This window comes from Mesocricetus auratus, unplaced genomic scaffold, assembly GCF_017639785.1.
Source record: "Mesocricetus auratus isolate SY011 unplaced genomic scaffold, BCM_Maur_2.0 Super-Scaffold_6730, whole genome shotgun sequence".
Lineage (NCBI taxonomy): Eukaryota > Metazoa > Chordata > Mammalia > Rodentia > Cricetidae > Mesocricetus > Mesocricetus auratus.
The window spans coordinates 64731655-64755178 of record NW_024429184.1 but is presented as its reverse complement, the minus strand read 5'-3'; the positions used below and the strand labels follow the sequence as shown (position 1 = coordinate 64755178).

The window sequence follows — 23524 nt, the reverse complement described above, 5'->3', positions numbered from 1 at the left end:
AAGTTGTTCATTTGAGAATGGGTTTCCTTGACATATTTCATCTAGGTTGGAATGACAATGTGGTTTATAGGTCGGCTCTGGAAAACAATTTCAGAAATAAATTCATAGGAAGGGAAGAAGATGTTTCAAAAGATAACTTTCCCTAGCAGATTATCTAGTAGAGTTCCTGCCATGAGTTACAGATAGAATGACAATGTTATTTTTAAATTTATTTATGAATGTAGGTACAGCAGCATTAAAATTCTGACTGCCAAGATAAGCATGGAGAGCTGGGTAGATGACTCAGTGGGTAAGATTGCTTGCTTGAAGCAAAAGCAAGAGGATCTGAGTTCAAGTCTCCAGTAGCCACATGAAAGCCTCTCTGGAAAGGTAGAAAAAGTGAGTCCTGGGAGCTTCCTGAGTCACTGAACTAGCTAGAAAGACAAGCTTTAGTTCAGTGAGAGACTGTCTCAAAAAAATAAGCCAGAGAACAACAGAAGACACCAGATATTCTCCTCTGGTCTCTGCATACGTATAATGGGTGCGTACGCACACACACACAGAATGATTGTCAAGATGACAAATTTTAAATGAAAGTAAATCTTGTTTGTAGTCACATCTTACACACTTTTGCTCCACAGTATATAAACTAATCAGCTCTGCTTCTTTCACTATACGTGGTACTGGGTTATACATGGATGTTGTCACTCAGGTACATAATTAATGCTGAACATACCCACTTTTGTCCCTTCTCTCCTGTCCCATCAGTGCTCTTGTCTGTTCCCCTGCACAGTTTACTTCTAGTTTCACATAATATGTTTCTATATAAAATCTAGGACCCACAAATGAGGAGAAAAAACATGCTTTTTGGCTGACACTGATTTAATTTGCTTAATAAGATTAATTATTTTCAGCTGCATCCATTTTTCTGCCAGTAACATAACTTCATTCTTCCCTGTGACTGAATCTTTTCTATTGTGTTTGTGTGGCATGATGGTCTATCCATTTCTTCTGTTGACATACATGTAGGCTAGGTTCTTATTTTAGATATTGCTAATAAACATTTAAGTGAGCAGATACAGAAACTTGCACAACCAAAACAACCTAGACTTACTATGTCCTTAACTGTGATGTGAACTTCATGTGTGTGACTAGTACACAACTCATCCCTCAATGTGGAGTGTGACCCTCTCAAGATATCTCGGTTCACTAAGACAAGTAAGTAAAGGCTTTGGATTCTTTGAAAGCCTAGACAAAGTAGAGCCGTGTAAATAGTTGTATAATTTTTCAGATTCTTGATTTTTGTTTTGATTTATTTGTTTTGGAGGCAATGTTTCATGTATTTCAGGCTGGCTTTGAACTTGCTGTGCAGCCAAGGATGACTTTGAATTTCTAATCTGTTTACTTCTGCTTCATAAGGATTGTAACTACCTACTTATTTTTCTTCCCTAAACTGTAGTAAGTTTTTTTTTTCAGGGAAAGGCCATCTTTTCCTTACTTTGCAATTCCCAGTGCTTGACACTCTTCCTGCCTAATGAATTACATGTTATGAACAGATAACAGCATATATGGGTGTGGAGATTAGAGGTGTCTGGGTAATGTGAGGAACTGGAGGTGACCTAGGAGAATGTTGAGCAGAATGGTAACACCAGGCACAGAAAGCCACCTAGGACAGGTGCTTTGTTGTTAGCAGTGAAGAGAATACCAAGGAAGAGGTAGCAAAAAAGTATATAACCAACAAGGTACCAGTGGCCTTGAAGATGGAGGGGTGTCATTTACAGGAGAACTTGGAAGTAATTTCTGGAAAATGTCTATTTGAGTTGGAAAATGCGAAGTCATCAGTGTCAGTGGAGAGAATGGTTTTAACAGAGAGAGGTTAGGGGCGCTGTCCACAGTTGACAGGAACAATGGTGAAGAACTGGAAAGTTGGTTTCTTTGGGGAAAGTTGTAATTGGAAGAAAAGTTGTGGGGGAGAGGTGACTGAACAGCATCTGCAAGGGGTGTGGTCAGTGGGGAGTCATTTGTTTCCAGTCAGAATCACTTTGGACAAACTTACAATTATTTGCAGACAGGACTTGTTATTGAGTGAGGTTGTTCCTTGTGAGCCATTACTGATTTTTATCATCTCCTGGATTTATTTTTGTTTCCATTCATGTATACCTTTTTAGCAGCTAGCTGTCTGGGAGTCACATATCATAGAATGTGACAGAATCCCCATCCTCCCTTGCAGCAGTTCTAGAGGTCACCCCTTGATTCACCTTTGATCCCTGCTCCTTTAAGAAATGGGATTGTGAATGGGGGTCACGTGGGACTTTGACTGCTTGCAGATTTCTCTTGAAGTACTCTCCCCCTGAATTCTTTTGCAAGGATCTTTCCCATGCCTGGTGTCTGTAATTTCAACTGTACTAATTCCCCTGCTTTCTCCTGGGAAGTGGAGGTCTGCAGTTATTTATGAAATGCACTTGTAATTGTTACACACATAGGAAATGGGAAAGAGTCTGCTGCTGCTGCTAATGATGGTTTTAATTAAAGCTATTGGAAGTTCAAGGTAGAGCAGACCTGGATTGTTTTTGCCCATGAGTTCATTGTTTTTTTATTTTGTTTGCTTGATCACAGCTCATAAGATAAATGGCATACATGCTTGTGATAAAAACAAAACAAAACAGGTCTTATGCTTGGTGTTTTTGTTGTTGTTTTCTTCATCAATACTTACCATTCAGGAACGAAAATTTTTCAGTACTTGTTGACCAAGAATCTTAATTGAAAGATTCTTGGAAATGGTATCATTCATCAGAAAAGTTGGAAAATGATTCAATAATTTGCTCAAACCACTCACCACCCCATGAACAGAGATGATATAACAGAGACAAACTGTCTTTGGGGTGCTTATAGTTTACTTGAGGGAAAATGTGAGTAAATGCCTAAGAGGAAAACTAGAAGGACTTAGTTAATAAATGCTTGGGCTTCTGGGGCAGTGAAGAGTCACCAAGTCTAACAAAAGCCAAAAGACGTGATGCTGAGGAGAGAATAGTGACAACTCTCATCTACTGACATTTTGTCCCTCAGATACTGTACTAACAGCCTGAATTTTACCAGATAATGGGAAGCTTGTCTTTGAAGTTTTATTACATTTCTGTAGTTACCATGTGTGTCTGTGCTTTAGCACATACATGCAAGTGTGCACATAAAAGTCCGAGGACAGTTGTGGGTCCCAGGGATATAACTTAGATCTTCAAGCTAGGTGGCAAGTTCCTTTACCCTCTGATCAATCTTGCTGGCCAGAGACTTTTCCTTTTGCTGAGGTCCGCTGAGGAGTTATACAAGCCAAGCATGAGACACCTAGAATCTCAATATACTAGTAAACAGACTTGTGGTTTTTAGTTTCTTCCTTAGAAGTAAGCAGGAGTTTTGCTGTATCATTTCTTTCTTGTCAGAGAAATCAAAGGTGAACTTGTTCCTGTTCCAGGGTGTCAGGCACTCTGAGAATTTTTTTATTCTTTATTTCAGTTGTCATTACAGAAGGGGAGATTGTCAGATATCCTTATTCTAAGTTTTGATAACTGACAATTGCTTTTCTTTAAGTGACATTTTTCCATGCTGATTCAACTGTAGCTTAATGCTTATAAATGTAAGAATTCCTCCTATGTGCCAAAAAATTCCTGTTGAAAATATGTGTAAATATACTGTTTTCCTCTAGTAGGCTACGTATGTATTTGGTTGCTGTAAAATGATAACTCCATAATTATTTCTAGCTCTCAGGAAATAAATATCAGATCAGTACCACATCAGACACAAAATGCATAACACTGTCACAGTTGTTAGATTATGGGATTCCAAACTAAAACAGAGGTTGGTGGGATAGCTTGCACCCATAATCTAAGCACTGAGAAGACTGAAGCAATAGGATTGCTACTATCATTTTGAGGCTTCCCTGGGCTATGTAGTGAAGTCCAGGACAACTTGAGAATAAGACCCTGTTTCAAAATGAAGCCAAATAAAAATGCCAAAGGGTGTTTGCCCAATCAGACTGCATTGTTTATCATAGCTAAAGGAGTATGTGCAATTCAGTGTAATGGAGTTAGATCAATTTATTTCAGAAAAGAGTGTTCTCTAAATGTCTCATTTTAGCTGGACTTCACAGGACTAGTAGGATATTGTCAGAGGAAAGGAAGTAAGAGCAGTGCTCAGGAAGGAACGACACATGCACACAGATGATACACTGTGTCTGCGCAAAATAATGTGCTGAGCAGACGGGATGATAGGGTAATGCTTGGCTGCACGCCAAACTTTCAGCCCTGAAGCAGGGTAAATGATTTTTGAAGGTAATAAAATGAAATCTATGTTCATCTTGAAGATAGATTTGACCTGACCTAACTATGGTACCCAGAAAGACTTGTCACCAATTTAATATATATAAAAAAAACTTTCATGGTTGTAAACCTTAATTGAGAGCTATTCGTTGAAAATAAGGTGTTATGCTATCTTACATAGTTTAGTTATTTAACATAATTATTAAATGAGCGAGAATGATTTTTAAAGTAGAAGCACTACACAGTTTAATGCTTTCCTAGACAAATGGGGCTCATTTGTATGACATGATACCATTAAATTTCGTTGTTTGAACAGTCTCCTTGCAGTAGATATTTGCTTCCTCTTTTTTTCTCCCTTTCCTTGGATTCTTTTCTATAATGTTGGAACATGGTACTGCCTTAGGAACTATCTCCAGGAGCACTTTAGCAGCAGATGCTGCCCATAGTATTATGTAACTATGTAGGTACAAGGAGAGGCTGCCACCCTTGCAGATTCATGAATGGGAGAGCAAGAGTCCGTAAAGGACTGTTTAGGAAGTGGAGAAGGGGATGCAAATCTAGTCAGCTCTGAGTAGGTTCTAGGAAGGAAAGAAGTGAAGAGGGTCTACCAACAACAGTGGGAAGCAGTGAGGCCCATGTCTATGACCAATGTGACAAGTCATGCAAGTGCTATGTACCCACGTGTGCAATGGCACACTTTTCTGTGGTCATGCACATGGTCTGTCTTGTTAACCTTCTAGCAGCTGATTTTGCAGTGTTCAAGTCATACTGAAGCTGCAAATTGGTCATTGGCAGTTCTCTGGCAATTCTAATCATAGAATTCATGTTATCGTAGGCAAAGAGGATCCAGGCAAACCCAAGATTGTCTCATTATCAGAATTTCTCTTCATCTGACTGTAATCACTATTTTCGGTTATGCCCAGACTATGTTTAATGTCAAGGGAGAAGGCTAGTGGGACTCAAGAACAAATTATCACTCTCCGGCTTTGTGTGTTTAGCTAACTCAGTGTGTGTTTAACTGTGCATTTGCCACTCAGCATGTGTTAAACAGTGTGTGGAACATCTGTGGTTAGAGGGTGAACATGAGTAATTTTTATTTGTACAAGTGCCCAGTGCCTTTTAATGAGCCATATTAGAAAATTATTTTCTATAATTTAAGTGCAATGGCAGTCCATCAAGTACAATTTAACAATAATGCCAGACTTCCAGTCACACCTGTATTCAGCTGTAACACATCTAATGATATGCATGGATGATTCCCATAATTGACCAAATGGCTTTCCACTTATTTTTGAAGTAAAGAATGATTGCTAAAAATCAAAATACTTGTAAAATGCACAAAAGGAATTTTCTACAATGTAGAATATTCTTGAATAGGATACAATAGCAGAAGTTTATTTGTGTCAGATCAAATGGAGAATCTTGCACATAATTATAAATATAAAAATAGAGTGGTGATTTCATGAATAGTGATCTGGAGAAAAAGCCAGAATTCAGCAGAAATCTTGGATGGAAAGTGCCCTTCCACTTTGTTATAAAACACTAGAGACTCTTGTGCCTTTATCATCTCTCTTAGAAATTGGCTCTTCTCCAACATACTCAGAAAAAAAGAAAATTGACTGGCCAAATGAGAATATGTTACTTTTGTCATTGATCTAACTTCTGTGGATTTCTAAAGTCTAAATCAATTTCTTTAGTTCTTTTCAACCAGGAAATTGCATTGTTCCCCTTTGTGGGAAAGAAATGATCATCTCTTGGGCACAGATCTTGCTGAGCTAGTATCTGGACTGTGTACCCAATGAGAGTGACATATTGTAAATTTTAAATTAGTACTTAGCTTGGTTGACTACATGAACTAATCAGTGTGTCCATACTTGTTTTCTTCCTCCTATGACAAACATTAATTCCCTACATCAGCCCCAAGACCTTCTTATAATTTTGAGTAATTCTTATTATTTCTAGGATCCCTTGCAGCTCTAAATTTCCACATGTTAGGAGCCACATGTTTCTACATGCTCATTCTTACTGTATCTGGTAGCTGAACTTTTCTTTTGAGACCTCTGCACTCCTTAATAGATTATTGACAATTTCTTTAGTTTGACATTTCATTTCCTTAGAATATGGATCTGGTCAGCTTGCCAAACATTCTCTCCTTCACCCTTAATTGAACCCATTCTTTAGGCAAATTGGCTCTGCCTCTCCCTGTGCCTATTATGTTATTCTTGGTGAAGCTACATCTTAAAATGCTTCTTAAATTATGACCTGTCATAACCCTATCCAAATCCAACTCTTAAATCCCATTCTTGGAACCTTTCTCCTATTTGTCCACTCAGACTTTGAACTTACTTCTTATAGTCTGCCTTTATTGCAAATTCACCTATACTTTTCTTCCTGACAGTGGTATGCAGACTATGCCAAGTTTACTTTTATTATAGCTATACACACACACACACACACACACACACACACACACACACACACACAAGAAACTAAGTCAACTTAAGTTCAACTCTTTGTTGAAATTTATTGCCACTTGATCGCTTTCATTGGTATTTCATTCTTAGAGGCTTGAACACAAGAATCATACCAAAATCTGCTCATTTTATAAAATTGTGATAGTGAAAACTGACATGGGCCAGCAGGAAAGGAGACTCATTGGTCAGCCTTTCCAAAATAGCATCACCACTTTCAGGATTGTCTTAGTAAGATTTTTTATATTCAGACCCAGGACCATGATTTCATTCTTACTCACCTTAGAAGCATCACAAATGACATCAGCTTTGGCATTAATCCAATTTTGCCATTAACTTTCTCCATAAAATTTGATTAAGAGGCATCACAAGACTTTTGTAATTAAGGATAGTGCATTAGGAAATTGTTTTCCATCCATGGTTTGTCATATTCTGAATGATACTGAAATTCACTGACTACCTGTTAAGTAAAATACCTCCTTAACAACCTTTTTTCTGATGAGGAATTCCTAACATTAGTTTCTACTTCAAGTCTAAACTTTCATCCTCCTATGTAATTGAGTTTTCAAATTTGTTTACTGTGCATATAGGAACACTGAAGTAACTAAGTAATTCCTGGTGATTTCTTTGGGCCTCTTCAGGGAATCAGTGTATTTTACAACAAATACGTTGTTAATACTTGTTAATAATAGTCGTTGATTAGCTTCCATAGCCATGCATTAATTCTTCATAATTGTTCATTTTTCTTCCATGATGTGGATTAGAAAGTGTTAAGTTAAGGCACACATCTTTGTGATTCAAATATTAACTCTGAATCTGTAGTGACTTTTTTCTTATAAGAGTGTTTTGTGTAGTGAAGTTTTAACATTAGCTGATTTTCTTAGGCAGTTCTGCTATAAAAACAGTACCATTTATAAATGGTATTACTTGATGTAGGCTGCATTTTCAAACTATAAGTCACTTCTCTTGAACACCAACTATGAGTTGTTGCTTTAAATATTTTTCTCCACTGATACATGGAGATTACTGTAAAGCCACTCAGAAGTGAACTTGGCACATTTAGACCATTATGACCTAACCTGCTCTCAAGAGGCTAAGTCAGTGACAACTTTTTTCTCTTTTGTTATGTTACTGGGGATTGAAGCCAAACTTGTATTATGTAAGCCAGGTTAGGCAAAGTCTTCCTCTGCTGGACTACAACACATCTGGAGTGGTTTTTGTTTGATTAAGAGAACACTCTCTTGCTGTGGTGACGCCAACCATAAAATTACTTTTGTTGCTACTTCATAACTGTAATTTTGCTACTATTATGAGTCATAAGGTAAATATCTAATATGCAAAATATCTGATGTGACCCCAGAAGGTTCACAACCCACAGATGGAGAATCACTGTACTAGAAACATTTGTACTAGGAAAATATGTCTGGGATTCTGAGAGTAAGACAAAAGGAAGATCAGCCACAAAGGCATAAAATCCTGGAAGAAAAATGCTAGTTCCCTAATTATTATATATTTGAAAATATTTATTGTGATGGCCCTGTCACAGGTGCTAAATATTACAGTAAGAAGCAAAGATATCTCTGTAGTCACATAGGGGTATTGGGGTTGGAAAGAAGTAAAGTGAGAATAAGTAGGTTTCTTGAAAATAAAAAAGTAATCCTCAGAGCAAAATTTGTAACAAAGGACCAGTTATATATGTGACAAAGTGACAAAATTATACTCTTGGAAGGTCTTACTGAAGAAACCACCTAAAATGTAGTACAGATAAATGTTAAAAGAAAAGGGTATATGGTAGAATTGTGGGGATTGTGGAAGGTTCTAGAAGGCTTGAGCACTTGAAAAGATGTGACTATGTGTCTCATGTGAGCATCAAGAGAAAATAGAAATATTGGTGAAAAGACAAAACTGGTATAGGTGATAACTTCAATTATTTAAGGTGTGAAAATTAGATTCCTCACATGGGAAAATCCAATCTGAGATCTTACCTAGATCTCTAAATAAAAATAAATGTGTACCTATAAAAATAAATGTGCACTTAAACACTAGTGGTTAAACTACAGAACAGAGAGAGATCCTGTGAAAAGGGAACGTCAGTTCTCAGAGAAAGAAAATCGTGTCTCTCCAGACCTTAAACTGAAAGCAGTATTTGTGGGGAAATACCACTGATACAGATTCTAAAATTTTATGGCAAAGTATGCACTGAAAGACAGTGAATGAAAATATGAATTAGATAATATGAATTAGATAATCTCAAGGAGCTAGGATAGGAAAGGTGTGGGGTTAAAAATGAAACTTCAAGCCATCAAATTTATTCTGTGTAAAAAGTAATAACTACTGGCCAGGTAGTAGTAGCACACACATTTAATCCCAGCACTCAGGTGGCAGAGGCAGACTGCTCTCTGTGAGTTTGTGGCCAGCCTGGTCTATAGAGTGAGTTCCAGGACAGCCAGAGCTACACAGAGAAACCCTGTCTTGAAAAAAAAACAAATAAAAAGAGCAATGACTAATGACTTTGTACAAAGAAAGTGTAATACTATAGCAGCAGACAAATAAGAGAAGAAGCACAAGTGATCAACAAATATATATAAATTCACACTAGAAGCCAGAGGTTGAAAGTCTAACACTGATGTGGAGTAATGTGAACACTTCTTCTCTGGCACCTCTGGCTGCAGCCAGTAGTGAGATGACCTTCGCATGGCAGCCATACTTGTGAACTTAGCCTGGGAGGAGCCTAGGGAAAGGACTATCATAGGCACAAGTAGGAGAACAGAGGAGGGTGGTTTTGTCCATCTTCCTGTATTTTATTTACGTAAATGATTATACAAAGGGCAAAATGCTACAATGTGTTAAATCATGATAGTGTATATGTTGGTTTTCATATTATGTAAATATGGCCTCCTGTGTTTGAAATGAACATATTACACTTCCAACACCTGAAGTGTTGGGCACAAGCATAAGTTGATGAAACAGCCAGGTCAGTTTCTGGCAGTGAGGACAATTTGGATGTTCACTTCCGTTCAGTGGCTCCCAACTTCTTACCAGGACCCACAAGGCTCTTCCTACACAGCCTCTTTGCTGGTTCTCTGCCCCTTTTAGGACCCTAGCTCACTCCACTGCATGTGTCTCCCCTTATGGGATCCAGCTTTATTTTCTTTTTCCCTGGCAGCCTTTTGAATTTCTGCCCTCTCCTTCTCAGGAAATCTAGGGAAAAGTTTAAAAGCTGCTCTTGATCTAGTGGTGGCAGTGCAAACCAATTCATTGGCTCAGTAGAGCTATCTTCCTGGTATCTGTGGGTCATGTCACTGTAAGGTATCATTGGGACCAAGCACTGCCTGGTGTTAAGTCATCCCTGTATTCGTGGCAGTGTATGTACTCATGGGAATCTCTACAGGTGGTGCCTGGAAATAAATCTCAGGAGGTCAGACTGAATTCTGGCAAGCAATAACTAACTTTTGCTACTGGACTGATTATATGCAATTTCTATAAAAGTTAGGCTTAATTGGTATTTTAGGAAAGAAGTAGCTGATTCTCAATAAGGATGAATGCATTTGTCATTTTGGAAGTTGCTCTTAGAGTTATCTTTCCTAATCTAGTTAGTAAAACCTCATTGATGTGTGGTGCTTTATTTTGAAAAGCAGACAACAAGCAAGGCTACTACTAATTCTGAGAATAACACTGTGGGGGAGGGGTGCCTATGGGCCACAGCCTGCCTGTGGAGGTCAGAGGACAACTTCTGGAAGTAAGATTTTTTCCTGTGAGCCATCCTGACAGTTTTGTTGTTGTTGTTGTTTTGGTTTGTTTTTGTCCTTTTTTTAAATGGCAACATTGCCTTTGCATAGCTCTGACAACCCTGTCACCGGGTCATTTGCTCCCTTACTGATGTTTAAACAGACGTTTTTGGAAACCAACATCTTCATACATTTTATGTTCTTTGTTTTCCAACAATAAATGATTTTCTTTCAGGGCATTCTACTTGGACAAGTCAAATTCACCACCAAATGCCACATCCAAAGCTGCCTACATAGATAAGGTAAAATGGTGATTACGTTTATCGATGCAGCTTTGTTCCTGTCTCCCCCCTAGTCTTTCTGCTTCCCCTCTTGAGCACTGCTTGATTATAGAGGTTTACAATACCCAGTGTGCTGCCTCCATCCTAAGATGGTATTTTAGATGCGTGACCTAAAAGCTGGGACAGCTGAATTGCATGCCACCTAAAAGGACTTCTAAAAGTGTTAAGCTTTGTGTTCGTCACTTTCTTTTTAGCTTATGAGGCCTCTCAATGCTTTAGATGAACTTTACCGGCTGGTCACCTCGTTCATCAGATCCAAACGCATCGCTGCCTGTGTGAACACACCTTGCAGCGCCTCTGGAGTTGGACTGCTGTCAGTTTCCTCGGAGCTGTGTGACAGGCTTGGGGCCTGTCATATCATCATGTGCAGCAGCGGTGTGCACCGGTATGTGAACTTCTCTGCCCTGGGGCTGTTTTTCTTGTCCTGTATTTAATGTGACTGGATTAAAAGGACTCAGATGTGTTGAGGTACAATTTGAGATGTTTCCTGGGTTGGATTCTTGCAGTTTTAGTAACTGTAGACAAACCAATTCCCATAATCCCCTATTTATACCAGGATAGCTCAGATTTGTATTCCTCTCATGTTTGTATCACCATATTTGTATTTCATCTTTCTTATTCACTATAGGAATTTCCTTAGTTGGAACTGAACTCAAGTAGCCCAGCACCACTGTTCTCAGGGTCTGCACAGACATTCTCTTCTTCGTTGGCTCGCATCCCTAGAGCCCACGTGCCCTGGGACAGATGTCCCTTGGGGTTGCAATGCCTTCCTCCATGGACAGCAAAGTGACAATCCAGGAATTCAGACGATATGTTTCGATCTCCATGATCAGTCATGCCAAAGGTGCTGTCTGGGGCAGCCAAGGCGGTGCATGAGACTCGACCTCCAGTGGGAGTGAGCCTCCCAAACGAGTCTCACTTCGTCTTCACTTGCTCCTCTCTTCCCATTTTATTGTGGAGTGAAACCTTAGAGATGAGGATAATAAGGTAGAAGTTTAGTCTTCCCTTTGACTGTGCCACAGGATGTACTTTCTTAGTACTATGTCATTTACACATTGGAGGTTATGGTTACATTTTTATTCACATTTATTTGTTTCTTGGTCCATGCAAAGTACTGTAAGTCGTGCTGTGCAACTTCATATAGTGAGGGTGTTCATGTCGAAGACAAGTAGGAATAGCTGAATTTAAATCTAAAACGTTTTGAAAATTTTGTTTTATTTTTATATTACTGCAGAATAACACGAGAATTTCATATAAATTTTACTTTTTTTTCGTGAAGGACTTGCTTAGATTTTTTTTCAGGAGGATAAAATATGTGCCAATTTACATTGAAATTTAAATTTCCACAGAAGGCTGTTCCTAAAATAATCCTTTAGTAATTCTAATTCAGGCAGCTAGAGAGGGAGCCAAGCAGATCCACACCTGCAGGAAACATTAAGGAAGTTTGCAGTCAGGTTCCCACTGAGAGGACAGATTCAGTGTTAATCAAATGTTATACAAGATATCTTTTAATATTTATTTTTAAAATAGAAGTGAGAAATAGCCAAACCATATAGTATCTACTTAAATTGCTTTATTGCATTTTTATTTATTGGGTAAAGGGCATGTCTAAACATTATTAGGAACAACAATATGGGTCTAAGGAGAGGCAGGCTTAATTCACATTAACATAGCATCTACATATTTAATAATGCAGTTGCACGATTAGCAGAATGGAATTTAGATGAATTATGAAAATCACATAGCACTTAGCTTGGCTTTGTCTTTATTGAATTATTCCACGGGAAAAAACTTCCTTATCCCTTCATACTCCCCTCTGCCTCTCACTGCTACGTGAGCTCTCCATTGCCTTTGAGTAGTTTGAGGGAGGCAGGGTGGGCTCTTTTCAGGTGAGGTCTTGCCTTTTTAAAAAAGGATAAATATGATTACAGGTGATTTACTAATGGACATTATTTGGAATTTTCTCTTTACATGCCCACCTTTTCCATGTAGAATCTTTTCCTGATTTCTATCAAGTACTACACATTTGCACATTGCTTTATTAGTGCAAACACTGTCTTAATAAGAGCTGGTGTGTCCTGTGGAAAGTGGGAAAATTCACTGGAATGGGTTGTTACAGTAAGTTTGACCCCCTTAGTTCTCTGGTCTCTTGTGCAAATACCTTCAGTAGGAGATCATGCAGCCAGAAGGCATGCACCAGATGGAGGCAACTCAGTCTTGGACTTCATCTTCAGCCTCAATTTTAGGAACTAAATTTATTTTTAATTACCCTATCTCATGTGTTCTGTTATATCAGCATAAAAGACATGCTTTTCCATTATCTGCCTTATGTACCACCTAAAGTTGCAACTCATGAGTCTCCCATCACTTAGTAATCTCTTGTTTAAAGATTACTTTCTTTTTCTGTCATTGCACATAATACTGGCACAGAGGCATCCTTCTACCTGTTGTTGTCTGTTAAGTTAAAGTAGAAACATCCTCTAGGTAGAATTACTGTATCAGAATTTAAAGCCTTTTGCTTAATACATTATAGTTCAATCTCCAAAAAGAATTTTTTTCAATGTAACAAAACAAGTAATGGTGGCTTACCTTGTCTTTCCTTACCTTGTATAGGGAGGACAGTGTAATTCATCTGCACATTGTTCTTGATACAGGAACAATTATATTTCTGTAGTGATCTCATTTATACTTCTTTGCTAACACATTAAAGTATTTGCTGTCTTATGAATTCCCTTTCCTACAGAGACATGTTACGTATACTGTGTTGTCACCTGCCTAGTAGATGGAGTTATATTTGTTTTCCCAAGTGGAACCTTTGAGTGGTATTGAATCAGCTTTTTTGCTTTTCAAGTTCTGCTTTGTACCCTTGTACCCACACCAGTTATTTGTTCCAGGCACTCAAAGAGCTTGTGACTGTGTTTGAGATCTAAATGTCCTTTTTGGTTCTTATTGCAGCATCTTTTCATTCAATGTGTTTTTTTAACTTTGTTTGGACTCCTTATTCCCACCGTTGCTTAACAGCCTCCCTTTTCCCTTTAACAAATATAAATCAGTACCTTGCAAGTGTTACAAAGTCCCAATAGGTCTGTCCCTTACTGAGTCTATAAAGATGCCTTTCTCTTCCACTATATTAGTATCTGCTTCATCAGACACTGGGAACCCATGAGTAGAAATCTTCCTGGAAGGGCACAGGATACATGTTTTAAAAACTTCTAGTGAAGGCAAGGCATCTGGGATCATTGTGTGCCTCTTTAGGGTCTTGTCTTTGTGCTCATCTTCATCCAATTTTTAGAATCTTGGTGTGGCTGTGCCAGCAAATGGTAAGTGATTTCAGTACAGGACTAAGGACTTGACTAGCCTGGGATGTGTCTCATTAGATTCTTCTGTAGAAAGGAACTACTTTTGCCTTCATGATTTCTGATGAGATTGCATCTCTTCAAGAATCAGTCCCTCCATTTTTATCTAATACACCTGACCTTTCATCAGTGGAAGTTGTCAGCTAAGCCTTACTGTCTTGATAGAGGTTTGAGGCTTCTCAACTCCCACCTCACGCTGCATCATATGCTCTTCTCATACTCCTGGGCCAGCTGGTTGCCATGGTTGAAACACACAATGCTGATGAACCTCGTTCTTTATGTATAATCAGCATCCGGATATTTTCATTAGTAATTGTAGAACACACACACACACACACACACACACAGTTTTAAGAATCAAGTTTAAAATGGTCCATTTCCAAAATACATTTATTAGTAGGTTATTAGGAATTTGAGATGTATTTTCCTATTTGACATTTCAAGAGTTGCTTGGGATTCCATGGTAATCCCCTGCCCTACACCCACCAACAGAAGCCCAACTATGTAATCATGGTACAGGACCGTACCTAAGATTATAACATTTGTTGTGGAAATAAAATCTTTCAGAAGGTGAAATATAAAAACAACTCCAAAGAAAACCAGCATCAGCAATGTCACCAATGGAATAATTTTCATTCAAAGATAAACAGTATAGTGATAAACAGTCAAAAAAGTCTTTCCTGGGTAACACCAACTTACATTTGCAACAGCCACTTTGAACTTGTGAAGGACTCTTTCTTAGTGTATTTTATTTTGTCATTAACATGACATCGAAGGGCAAATTGACAAATAGGCTCAGATTAGGTAATGTAGACACTTATGAAAATAGAACATTCAAGGTAACCTGACTTAGGTCATCATAGGATCCCAAGAGGCAGGCAGCAATGCTTTGTCGCTATACCTCATAGCAATATGAAATATGTCAGAGGACACAGTCTACTCTGGGGGTTTCTGTATGGATGTCTATGTGTGGGATAAGAAAATAATAAGTACCTCCATAAGCAAATGAAAGTTTTAATTGTATCATTTATATCTTGTGCAGAAAGTACTTATAATAGCAAGATTCAGGAATATGTTTAAATTTTAAATCACTAAAAGATGGTCAAAAGAAGCATTCGTTCCCAGGGAGAAGAAGCTTTGCCATTCTCTAATCTATATTCTTCAATAAAGAGGCTCTAAAAGATAGTATACTGCTAAAAAGATTGGCAGTGGTACCTTTCCATAACTCAGGTGTTAACCTGTCTCACGGGTCCTCACCCTAAGAAGCGATTTAAATATTACAGAATTTTCCAATAAGCAAAGAAGCCCAGAAATTTCTGCTGATCTGGTAACCAGATGAATAACACAAGCGTATGTATTCTCTTAAAGTAATAGAGGAAATTAGATGTTCCAAACATGATAGTAGATTCAGTCTTTCATAGAAAGTACGGAATGAAGGAAGCAGCTGTTTTCCTTATAAACTCATTCACATCAGCAAGTGATGGCATGGCCTAGACAGCCTTTACTTGATACAAATCTGCCCTGATCCGCAGGGCACAACAGGTTCAAGCCCACGGGAACCTGGAATGAATGAGACAAGAGACACGAGAGAGATGGGCAGCAGGACAACATGGCTGATGGAGCTGCATTTAATGAGACTTCCGTAGAGGCTTAAATAGAGGAAATGAGGTAGGGGGATGGGGCAGAAGACTGCAGGACAGTGAGGGAGGGGTATTTGCCTAGTAACCAGGCCACTGAAGGGAAGCAGGTAACAGGTGTTAACAAGGTTAAAGGGTCACAGAGGGAGGGGCTTAAGTGATCTAATTGTGGAATGTTTCCTTCCTGCCATCAGCTATTTCCTGCGAGCCCAAGTTCTGTTCATTAGGAAGCTTGGGAGGGGACGGACTATTCTTAAGTAAAAGACTGACAATATTTACAAGAGGTTCTAAATAACAATGATTGCTCTCAACACAAATCTTGATCAATTAATGCAGGACATTATTTTACTTTTAAACGTCCATTATTTTCTTAAAATTCAATGTAAGCAAAATTTAATATAACACAGGCATTCTGAGAGTTACACCTTAGTGCAAGAGTCTAGTTGGGATGCTGGTCAAACAGGCCTTAACTACAGTATATGTAAAGTGAGTGATTTATGTAACTACTTTTCATTGTTAAAGTATGATATGTCCAACTTTTGCCCATGAGTTCTAAAGGTGGGAGAGTCTGCAGTTCTGACGTACCAAGGCTGTTGAGAGGCATCTTACCTCTCAGGAGAAAGCACGTTTTTGCTTTCTTGATCTGAAACTGCAGCCAGCTAGTTAAGACTTCTTAACTATAGCCACAGATGCCATTGTCCCAGAATCTTCACAGCCACAGCTGGGGGTGGCAAACTGTGTCAAAGAGCAGAGCACCTGGGAATTTCAGTCAGGAGAGGTAGGTCCTGTGCACTGAGAAGAATAAATGCAATGAATCAAAGTAAATGCAGCTTTTCTAGATTGCTGGCACCTGTGATTCAGTCCGACTAATATCCCACATCAGCCACCACAGAGAGGAGCTGATGACTGTCTCTGACCACTTTGGAAGGATACAGAGTCAGGACCTCCACAGGAAGAGAGACATACATTTTTAGGGGATTGTGCAAGAGATGCTGAATTAACTTGTCAACATGCTGACTGATTTTCTGTGTCCTGTGGTAGTGGCACAGGTATCAAGGACTGGAAATATCAGATAAGGTGCACAGTACGCTATTGTTAGAGATGAAACTGATTAGAAAAGAGAGGGAGAGGAGACTCCATAGAGTTATATTTTGAGCTGGGTTAAAATATTTTCTGTTAGGAACAAGACAGATAATTCAGGAGAGGACCTGGTAAGAAAAAGAATAATTGCCTGTCCCCTGTAGGAGTTAAGGCAAGAAAACAGGTCACCTGTAGTTACATAAGCTTGCTGATAAGTCCTGGTATCCCACCTGCCCCACCTGCATGCACCCATTGGTTAGGACGCCTGAGATACCAACACAGCAGAAGCCACCAAGAATGTGTGGATACACAGTGACCAAGGTGTAGTCAATAACTTAGATGGACTTGGGGAGAAATCAACTGCAGTTCCATGCTAAAGAGTCGTAGCTGGATGCAGCTTTACATTTTGATGGCATCGGGAAACCTATGGAGAATAAGGACAGAAGTGAGACAGCAAATCAAAGAACACAGGACCAGACAGTGGTGCTGAAGAACTGTAGCTGTCTAGCATAGATAGCAGTATAGTCAGCCAAACCCCCAAACAAAACAGAGATGAAATGCATAGGTGAGAGAATCCAGGCCCAGAAGTATACAGTGTGGTAACCCAGTGGCTGTGGTGGAGCACGCCTTTAATCCCAGCACTCAGGAGGCAGAGGCAGGGGGATCTCTGAGTTTAGGGCCAGCCTGGTCTAAAGAGTGAGACATCTAGGGCTGTATAGAGAAAACACGCAAAGCTGAAACAAAACAGGAAGAAAATACAGAGAATTTCAAGTTGCCTCGCTGGAAATTGTAATAGAAGGTGTCATTATATTTAATGAGCATTTCATGGTTAATTCTGTGTGCAGTGTTGGAAGCATGCCCCCTTAAACTCCATTGCTTTTTTTTGGCCTTAAGATGGGAAGAATAGGAGTGGAATACGCAGCTTAGCTCTGCTCTCAGGGTCTCTTCCCAGCTGTCACTTCTGCACTTGCTTCCTTGTTTTTCACAGGCTGCGCTCTGCCTGCCCCGACTTTGCTCATCCATTAACCTTGCAGCTCTCTGATGATCAAATCTAGACATCAACAGATTTCCGCAGGGCTGTCTGTTTGACAAGGGTCAAGTGGTTATGTTGAAAACCCTGGTAGATACGCAGAAGCCTGCTTGGAAAAAAGTATTGCTCCAATTTGAGTTAGTTTTGGGCTTTTTTTTTTTCCACACCAAATATGCTCTTGTGTGCTTCATTAAGCAAAGGGATTCTGTTTCATAGGTACTGGCTCTCTGAAATCCCCGTTGACTTGTGGTGATTTTATCAAGCTTTTCATCTGTCATGGAAGCACTTCCAAGGGTGATTATTGTGAGAAAGATCAGTAGGTCAGCATCTGGTCTTTCCATATTAATTTTACAGAGATTCTGACTGCAGAGAACCACGTCAGCCACTTGGGGATTGATCTGTGTTTAACATAACCACTTTGCCCTCAGGTGTACCATTCCCCCCAGTGTAAGGTAAAGAAAGCAAGGAAGAGAAAATGAAGGAGCCCCACAACAAGAACAAATTGCTTTCTTCAATTGGGTGCTTGGCTATGGTTGTCAGGAGACTTTGCGCTGTGATTCTCTGCGTGCCGTGGTTAAATACTATTAGAGGCTAGAGCGGGTATGAGCAGTGCAGGAATGGTGTGCTTTCCACAAAACCGCATTTCATCCAGCAGAAAAGAATTCCCTGGTAGAAAGGAATATATCGCCATATCAGTTTGTTCTCACTCTTTGATTTCTTTACAGTCGATACACCTGCGTGTGCTTCAGAACTCATTCCCTTCTGATCCCGAGCACAATTTAGTACAACAAGGTCTACATCCATCTAGAAGCAATCTGAGCTTCCTGGATTCATCTCTCCCAAAACAATGCATATAAAATACAAATTCCGAGCTTGGGATTGTGGATGTTGAATTATGGATGGTGGGAGCTCAAATTCTCTAAAGGCATTAGCTATGTGATATGAATTTCATGTAGCAAAAAGAGTCTTGGGTTTTGAATTGAAAAATGGTTGGATATTGTTCCTTACTTGCTATTAAAGTAAGTAAATTATTGTGTAACCTGATCTCTTAGAGCCTCCTGGATGAGGCGGCAGTCATGACTTCTTTGCTACAGTGGGTGTGTGCACACTAAGTGAACAGTGTACATGAACACCACCACACTGGCAGAGGACTTAGCAACTGTAGGCACTCTGGCGGTTCCAAAGGGACCTGTAGTTTTGATAGTAAATCCACCCATCTCTTCATTACAGTGTTATATGAAACACATCTGGCTTGCTTTTTATTTGCTTGCTTGTTTTTTCATTTTTTAGGGTACTGGAAATAGACCCAGGTCCTCATTCATGCTAGGCAAGCACTCAACACTGAGCTGTACCCACAACCCACATAGCACAGCTGCTTAAAATTACTGTGTCAACCTACCAAAATAGAGAGAATCTGCAGGAACTATCAGAAACACAGCAAGGGTTCATCTTAGGCAAATAGGAGGTGGTATCCTAAGAAACAGAGAACACAAAATGCCACACCTTGTTAGTGCTTATTTTTAGAATCTCCCTTGATGCCTCATAGAAAGTCACTCAAAAGAACAAAAGAGTCCCCCTGGAATTCAAGCAGGGGAAGTTTTCATTCCTAGAAAGAAAAACGATTAGAATAAGACAAAAGTTTAGGACATGTATAGAGGCAGGTGTTAATGTTTGTTCCCTCATTGATAATATAAAAGACTCTTTGTAGAACCGTAGTGGGAGACTGGGAGTCCCACCTTCTCTGCACTTAGTTTTAACAAGGGAGCCACCCTGGGAAGCCAAACTGCATCAGTTTCTAATGGGAAGGAAGAAGAATAGCCAAAGGGCTAGATTTTTAAGTGGAGTGACTCAAGACAGAATAAGTAGAGTTGCAGCCTTCTATGGCAGCTGTATTGTAGCCCATGAGATTTATTGAAGGCAGACTTCCCCAGGAGTATTAATGTAAAACTAATTACTCAATATATTTTAATATTCATGTTCCAAGTAGAAATGAAATTTACCCAGAAATGTTAACCAGCAGATAGCTCTAGGTGGAACAGTGTTTGGTATGGAGAAAAGGAAATGAAGCCAAGTCTTTCATGCACTTTCTTCAAGTTATTGATTTTGCCAATATCTCTTGCCCTTTTAATGCATGGGTCATATTTCTGAATAGATTCAATGAATGGACCCTTCTTAAAAATAGGTGCCAGATCCAAACTCTAAATGAAATGAATATTTTAGGAGTATATGCATACATTGAAAGTGTGTACTGAATGCTTACTGAGTACCAGGAAGCAGACTGTGATCTAGAAAGCCTAGTCAACACAAATACCAGTCTAGTGTATTGGTGATGGTGCAGTGGTCACATTAATGAAATTTGATAATTGTTGAGACTATACTATTTACTATATGCCCTATGATAAGTAATGGGCTACCTTGTAATCTCCCCCAAAATTCTGTGGAAAAGATAGAATTTAAAGAGATTAAATAACTTTTCAAGTTCACAGAACTACCAGGAAAGCCAGAATATTACTCAGTATCTGTGTTCTTGAATGTACACTCTCCAGATGAGGAGGCTATAGAATGTGACTTAAACCAGGTACCACTGAGACCATAAGAATGGGCAGTTTGTACAAACTAGGGTGCTAGTGACTACAGAGAATATAGGTAGTACAGTTGAGGCATGTAGCAGTTAGCAGAAAGCAAGAGAGTATTGTGAAGACCTTATACATCCTCTGAAGATCCAAAAACCTAAACCATTCTGATAATTGCATATTCATTTGCACTATGAAAAGACCAATGAAAAGAAGCCAAACAGAAGGGTCAGGGTGAGCTGGTACCAGTGTACACAAGAGATAGCATTAACAGTACAGCTAGAGGGGGGATTTGAGAGTTAGTTAAAAACAGGAAATGAGTGGGATGCAATGTTCCTTAGTGGATGCAGTAATCCATTGCACAAACATGCATTGATCTCCTGCAAGTGGAAAGGTTAAACTTAATAATGTGGGGTTCATAATAGTACACCACTTTTAATGGAACTATAAGAAGTAATCATAATCATTAGACAATCACTTTTGGGAAGTTGTAGCATTTATTCCAGGGTGGGCTTATGAAAATGGCAAGATTTGGATCACATGTTAAAGGTCCTTACACCTCAAGTCTTTCATAACTTAATTCTCATGCATCCTTTTTCTTCTTTCTCATCAAGTTGGTGAATCTCTATATGTGTTTCATAGATTTCTTTTTGTTAGAGTCAGAAGAAATAGGGTCCTAAAATGTCTAGGAGAAGGAGATTTATAAGTAAATGCAGGCACTTGCATCTTTCTAACAGGATCTTTAGTTTAAATATTATCAAAACTAATGGATCAGAAATACTGTGATGTTCTGGAGTGTGTGAAATCTGGTGACCAGCAATGTCTCACATCTGTTTTAAGAAGCACTTGTATGTCTCCCAGAGCAGTCATGCTCTACTGCACTGCACCCCATCATTATCTTGGGTTTGAAATGGGAGTTGGCCATTCTTTTTCACAATTTGAATGCTGTGCAGGTAACTGCTGCTTAAGAAAGCTGCAACAAGAACCCAGGCAATTAGCTATCCTAATAATGTGTTCCCAATAGTCACTCAAACAAAGTGACCCGGTTTTTAATTAAAGGGGAAATAACCAAAACACTCACTGAATGGAGGAAATGATTTCATTTTCTAAGTTCTAAATCTGTAAGATTATAAATATAAATCAAAAGCCATATAAGACATAATTCACGTGAAGAGCTTTTATCAAAATAACAGTTTCTCTGGGGTGTCCTTTTCAGACTGTGCAGGGTGCTGCACTCCTGGGGAATTTTCTTTCTCTTGTCTCCACGAGTGAAGGCATCACCAGAGATGTGAAGGATGGTGAAAAGAAACTCAGTCTGTGATCATGACATAGACATCTAACTCCAGGCAAAGGCCGTAGATTTCAAATTAACATGATGCTTTTCTTTTGTATTCAACTAGCTCAAATTTAGCAAGTGAATGCATGTAAGCATCAGGGTTAGCCAGTTTACATAGGATATTTGTTGTGGGCAGTCACATCTCCAAGCAACCATGTTCACAGCCAAGACTGTTGTTCAATGCCTTCTCTTTTAAACTCAGAAGACTCTGACACAAACCAGTAGAGTTCAGATATCTGTTTACCAAATACTCCCTTTTTATACATTAATAATCATCTAAACAGCATTCTAATAAGATCATATTTACCCAAGTGATGTAATTTTATAATCAAATTAATTAAAAAACATTGTTCAAGTTACTTTAGAATTATCAATACTCATCTATAAAACAAGTGATGATGGATGTTTTGGCATAGACTTTAGGTCTGAGTAACATGACACAGAAAGGTTTTGAACTAGCCTTCAGTGTCACTCATGATTTTTCAAATGTGGAAGAATAATTTCTAAGAGCCTCTTCATAAGATTTGCATTTTCTGTGTTTGCTTGCTTAAAATATTTAGATGAACATATGTATGATACTATTTTATGATAAACTGTGGCTGCAAATCTAGAGATATTTATCATCAATCTGGTCTTCATGTGTTAAATTTGTTCTGTTGAGTTATAGCCAGGACCTAAATCAATCTCTCTCTCTCTCTCACACACACACACACACATACGCACACACACACACACACACACACACACACACACCAAAAGATTTTAATATCGGCCCTAAGAGACAGCATGAAATGACTAACTCCAAGCAAAATATCACAATATCACCTCTGACCCTGTGTAAGCTGAGAGCAAAAAAGCCAGGTACAGCAACCAGCACTCACACTGCTTCCCACATTAGTCTTACTCTGACTCCAGCGCCATCCCTGTGGTACAGAGGAGGTGCAGCATCTCCCCCAATGTTCAGTTTAAAGGATCTACCCCTGAGAGATTGGCGCACTCAGTTTAAATCAACATTAAGTGAGTCAATAGACCTTGGAAGGTTTAAAGATGTAATTAGAATTAAGGTGATTCTTCGTCTGTTTTTATTGTAAATGACCAAATATGCAGAAGGCCCCGAGGCTTTTATTTGAAGGTCTAATTTATTATAAGAGTATCATGAAACATCTTAAGTAGAAGGCATATTGCAAAAGCTGCTTCATGGAAGACTGAATGTCTAAAAACCTGAACTTAGGATATAGTGGATGGAAGTTAATCCAGGGATGAAATATTTTGAGAATGTAACCTTTTCCTCACCAGTGAGATTCAGTTGAAGAAAGACCCAGAATGTCATCTCAGCATGTGGTTGCAGTGAGAGATAAAACACTGTTCTTGCTGGCATGGTGAAGATGTTAGGGCCTGAAGTGCTTAAGTGCCTTCTTTAAGAAAAATGAGGCCGGGCGTTGGTGGCACACACCTTTAATCACAGCACTCGGGAGGCAGAGGCAGGTGGATCTCTGTGAGTTCAAGGTCAGCCTGGTCTACAGAGCGAGTTCCAGGACAGCCTCCAAAGCTACACAGAGAAACCCTGTCTCGAAAAACCAAAAAAAAAAAAAAAAAGAAAAAAAAGAAAAACGAGAAGACAAAAAAGAAATGAAAGTTAATATTTACCAAATGTCAGAACAAGAAAAAGTCACAAGAGGTAAA

General features: G+C 39.0%; 1 protein-coding gene across 1 annotated transcript in view; it reads left to right on the top strand.

The window, feature by feature from the left end:
- Prex2 (phosphatidylinositol-3,4,5-trisphosphate dependent Rac exchange factor 2) overlaps window positions 1–23524 on the top strand; it is a 273913-nt gene that overhangs the window by 232936 nt on the left and 17453 nt on the right. Inside the window, 2 exon segments of the mRNA XM_005066754.4 lie at window positions 10724–10790; window positions 11024–11214. Of these exon segments, the coding sequence (XP_005066811.2) occupies window positions 10724–10790; window positions 11024–11214 (258 nt within the window).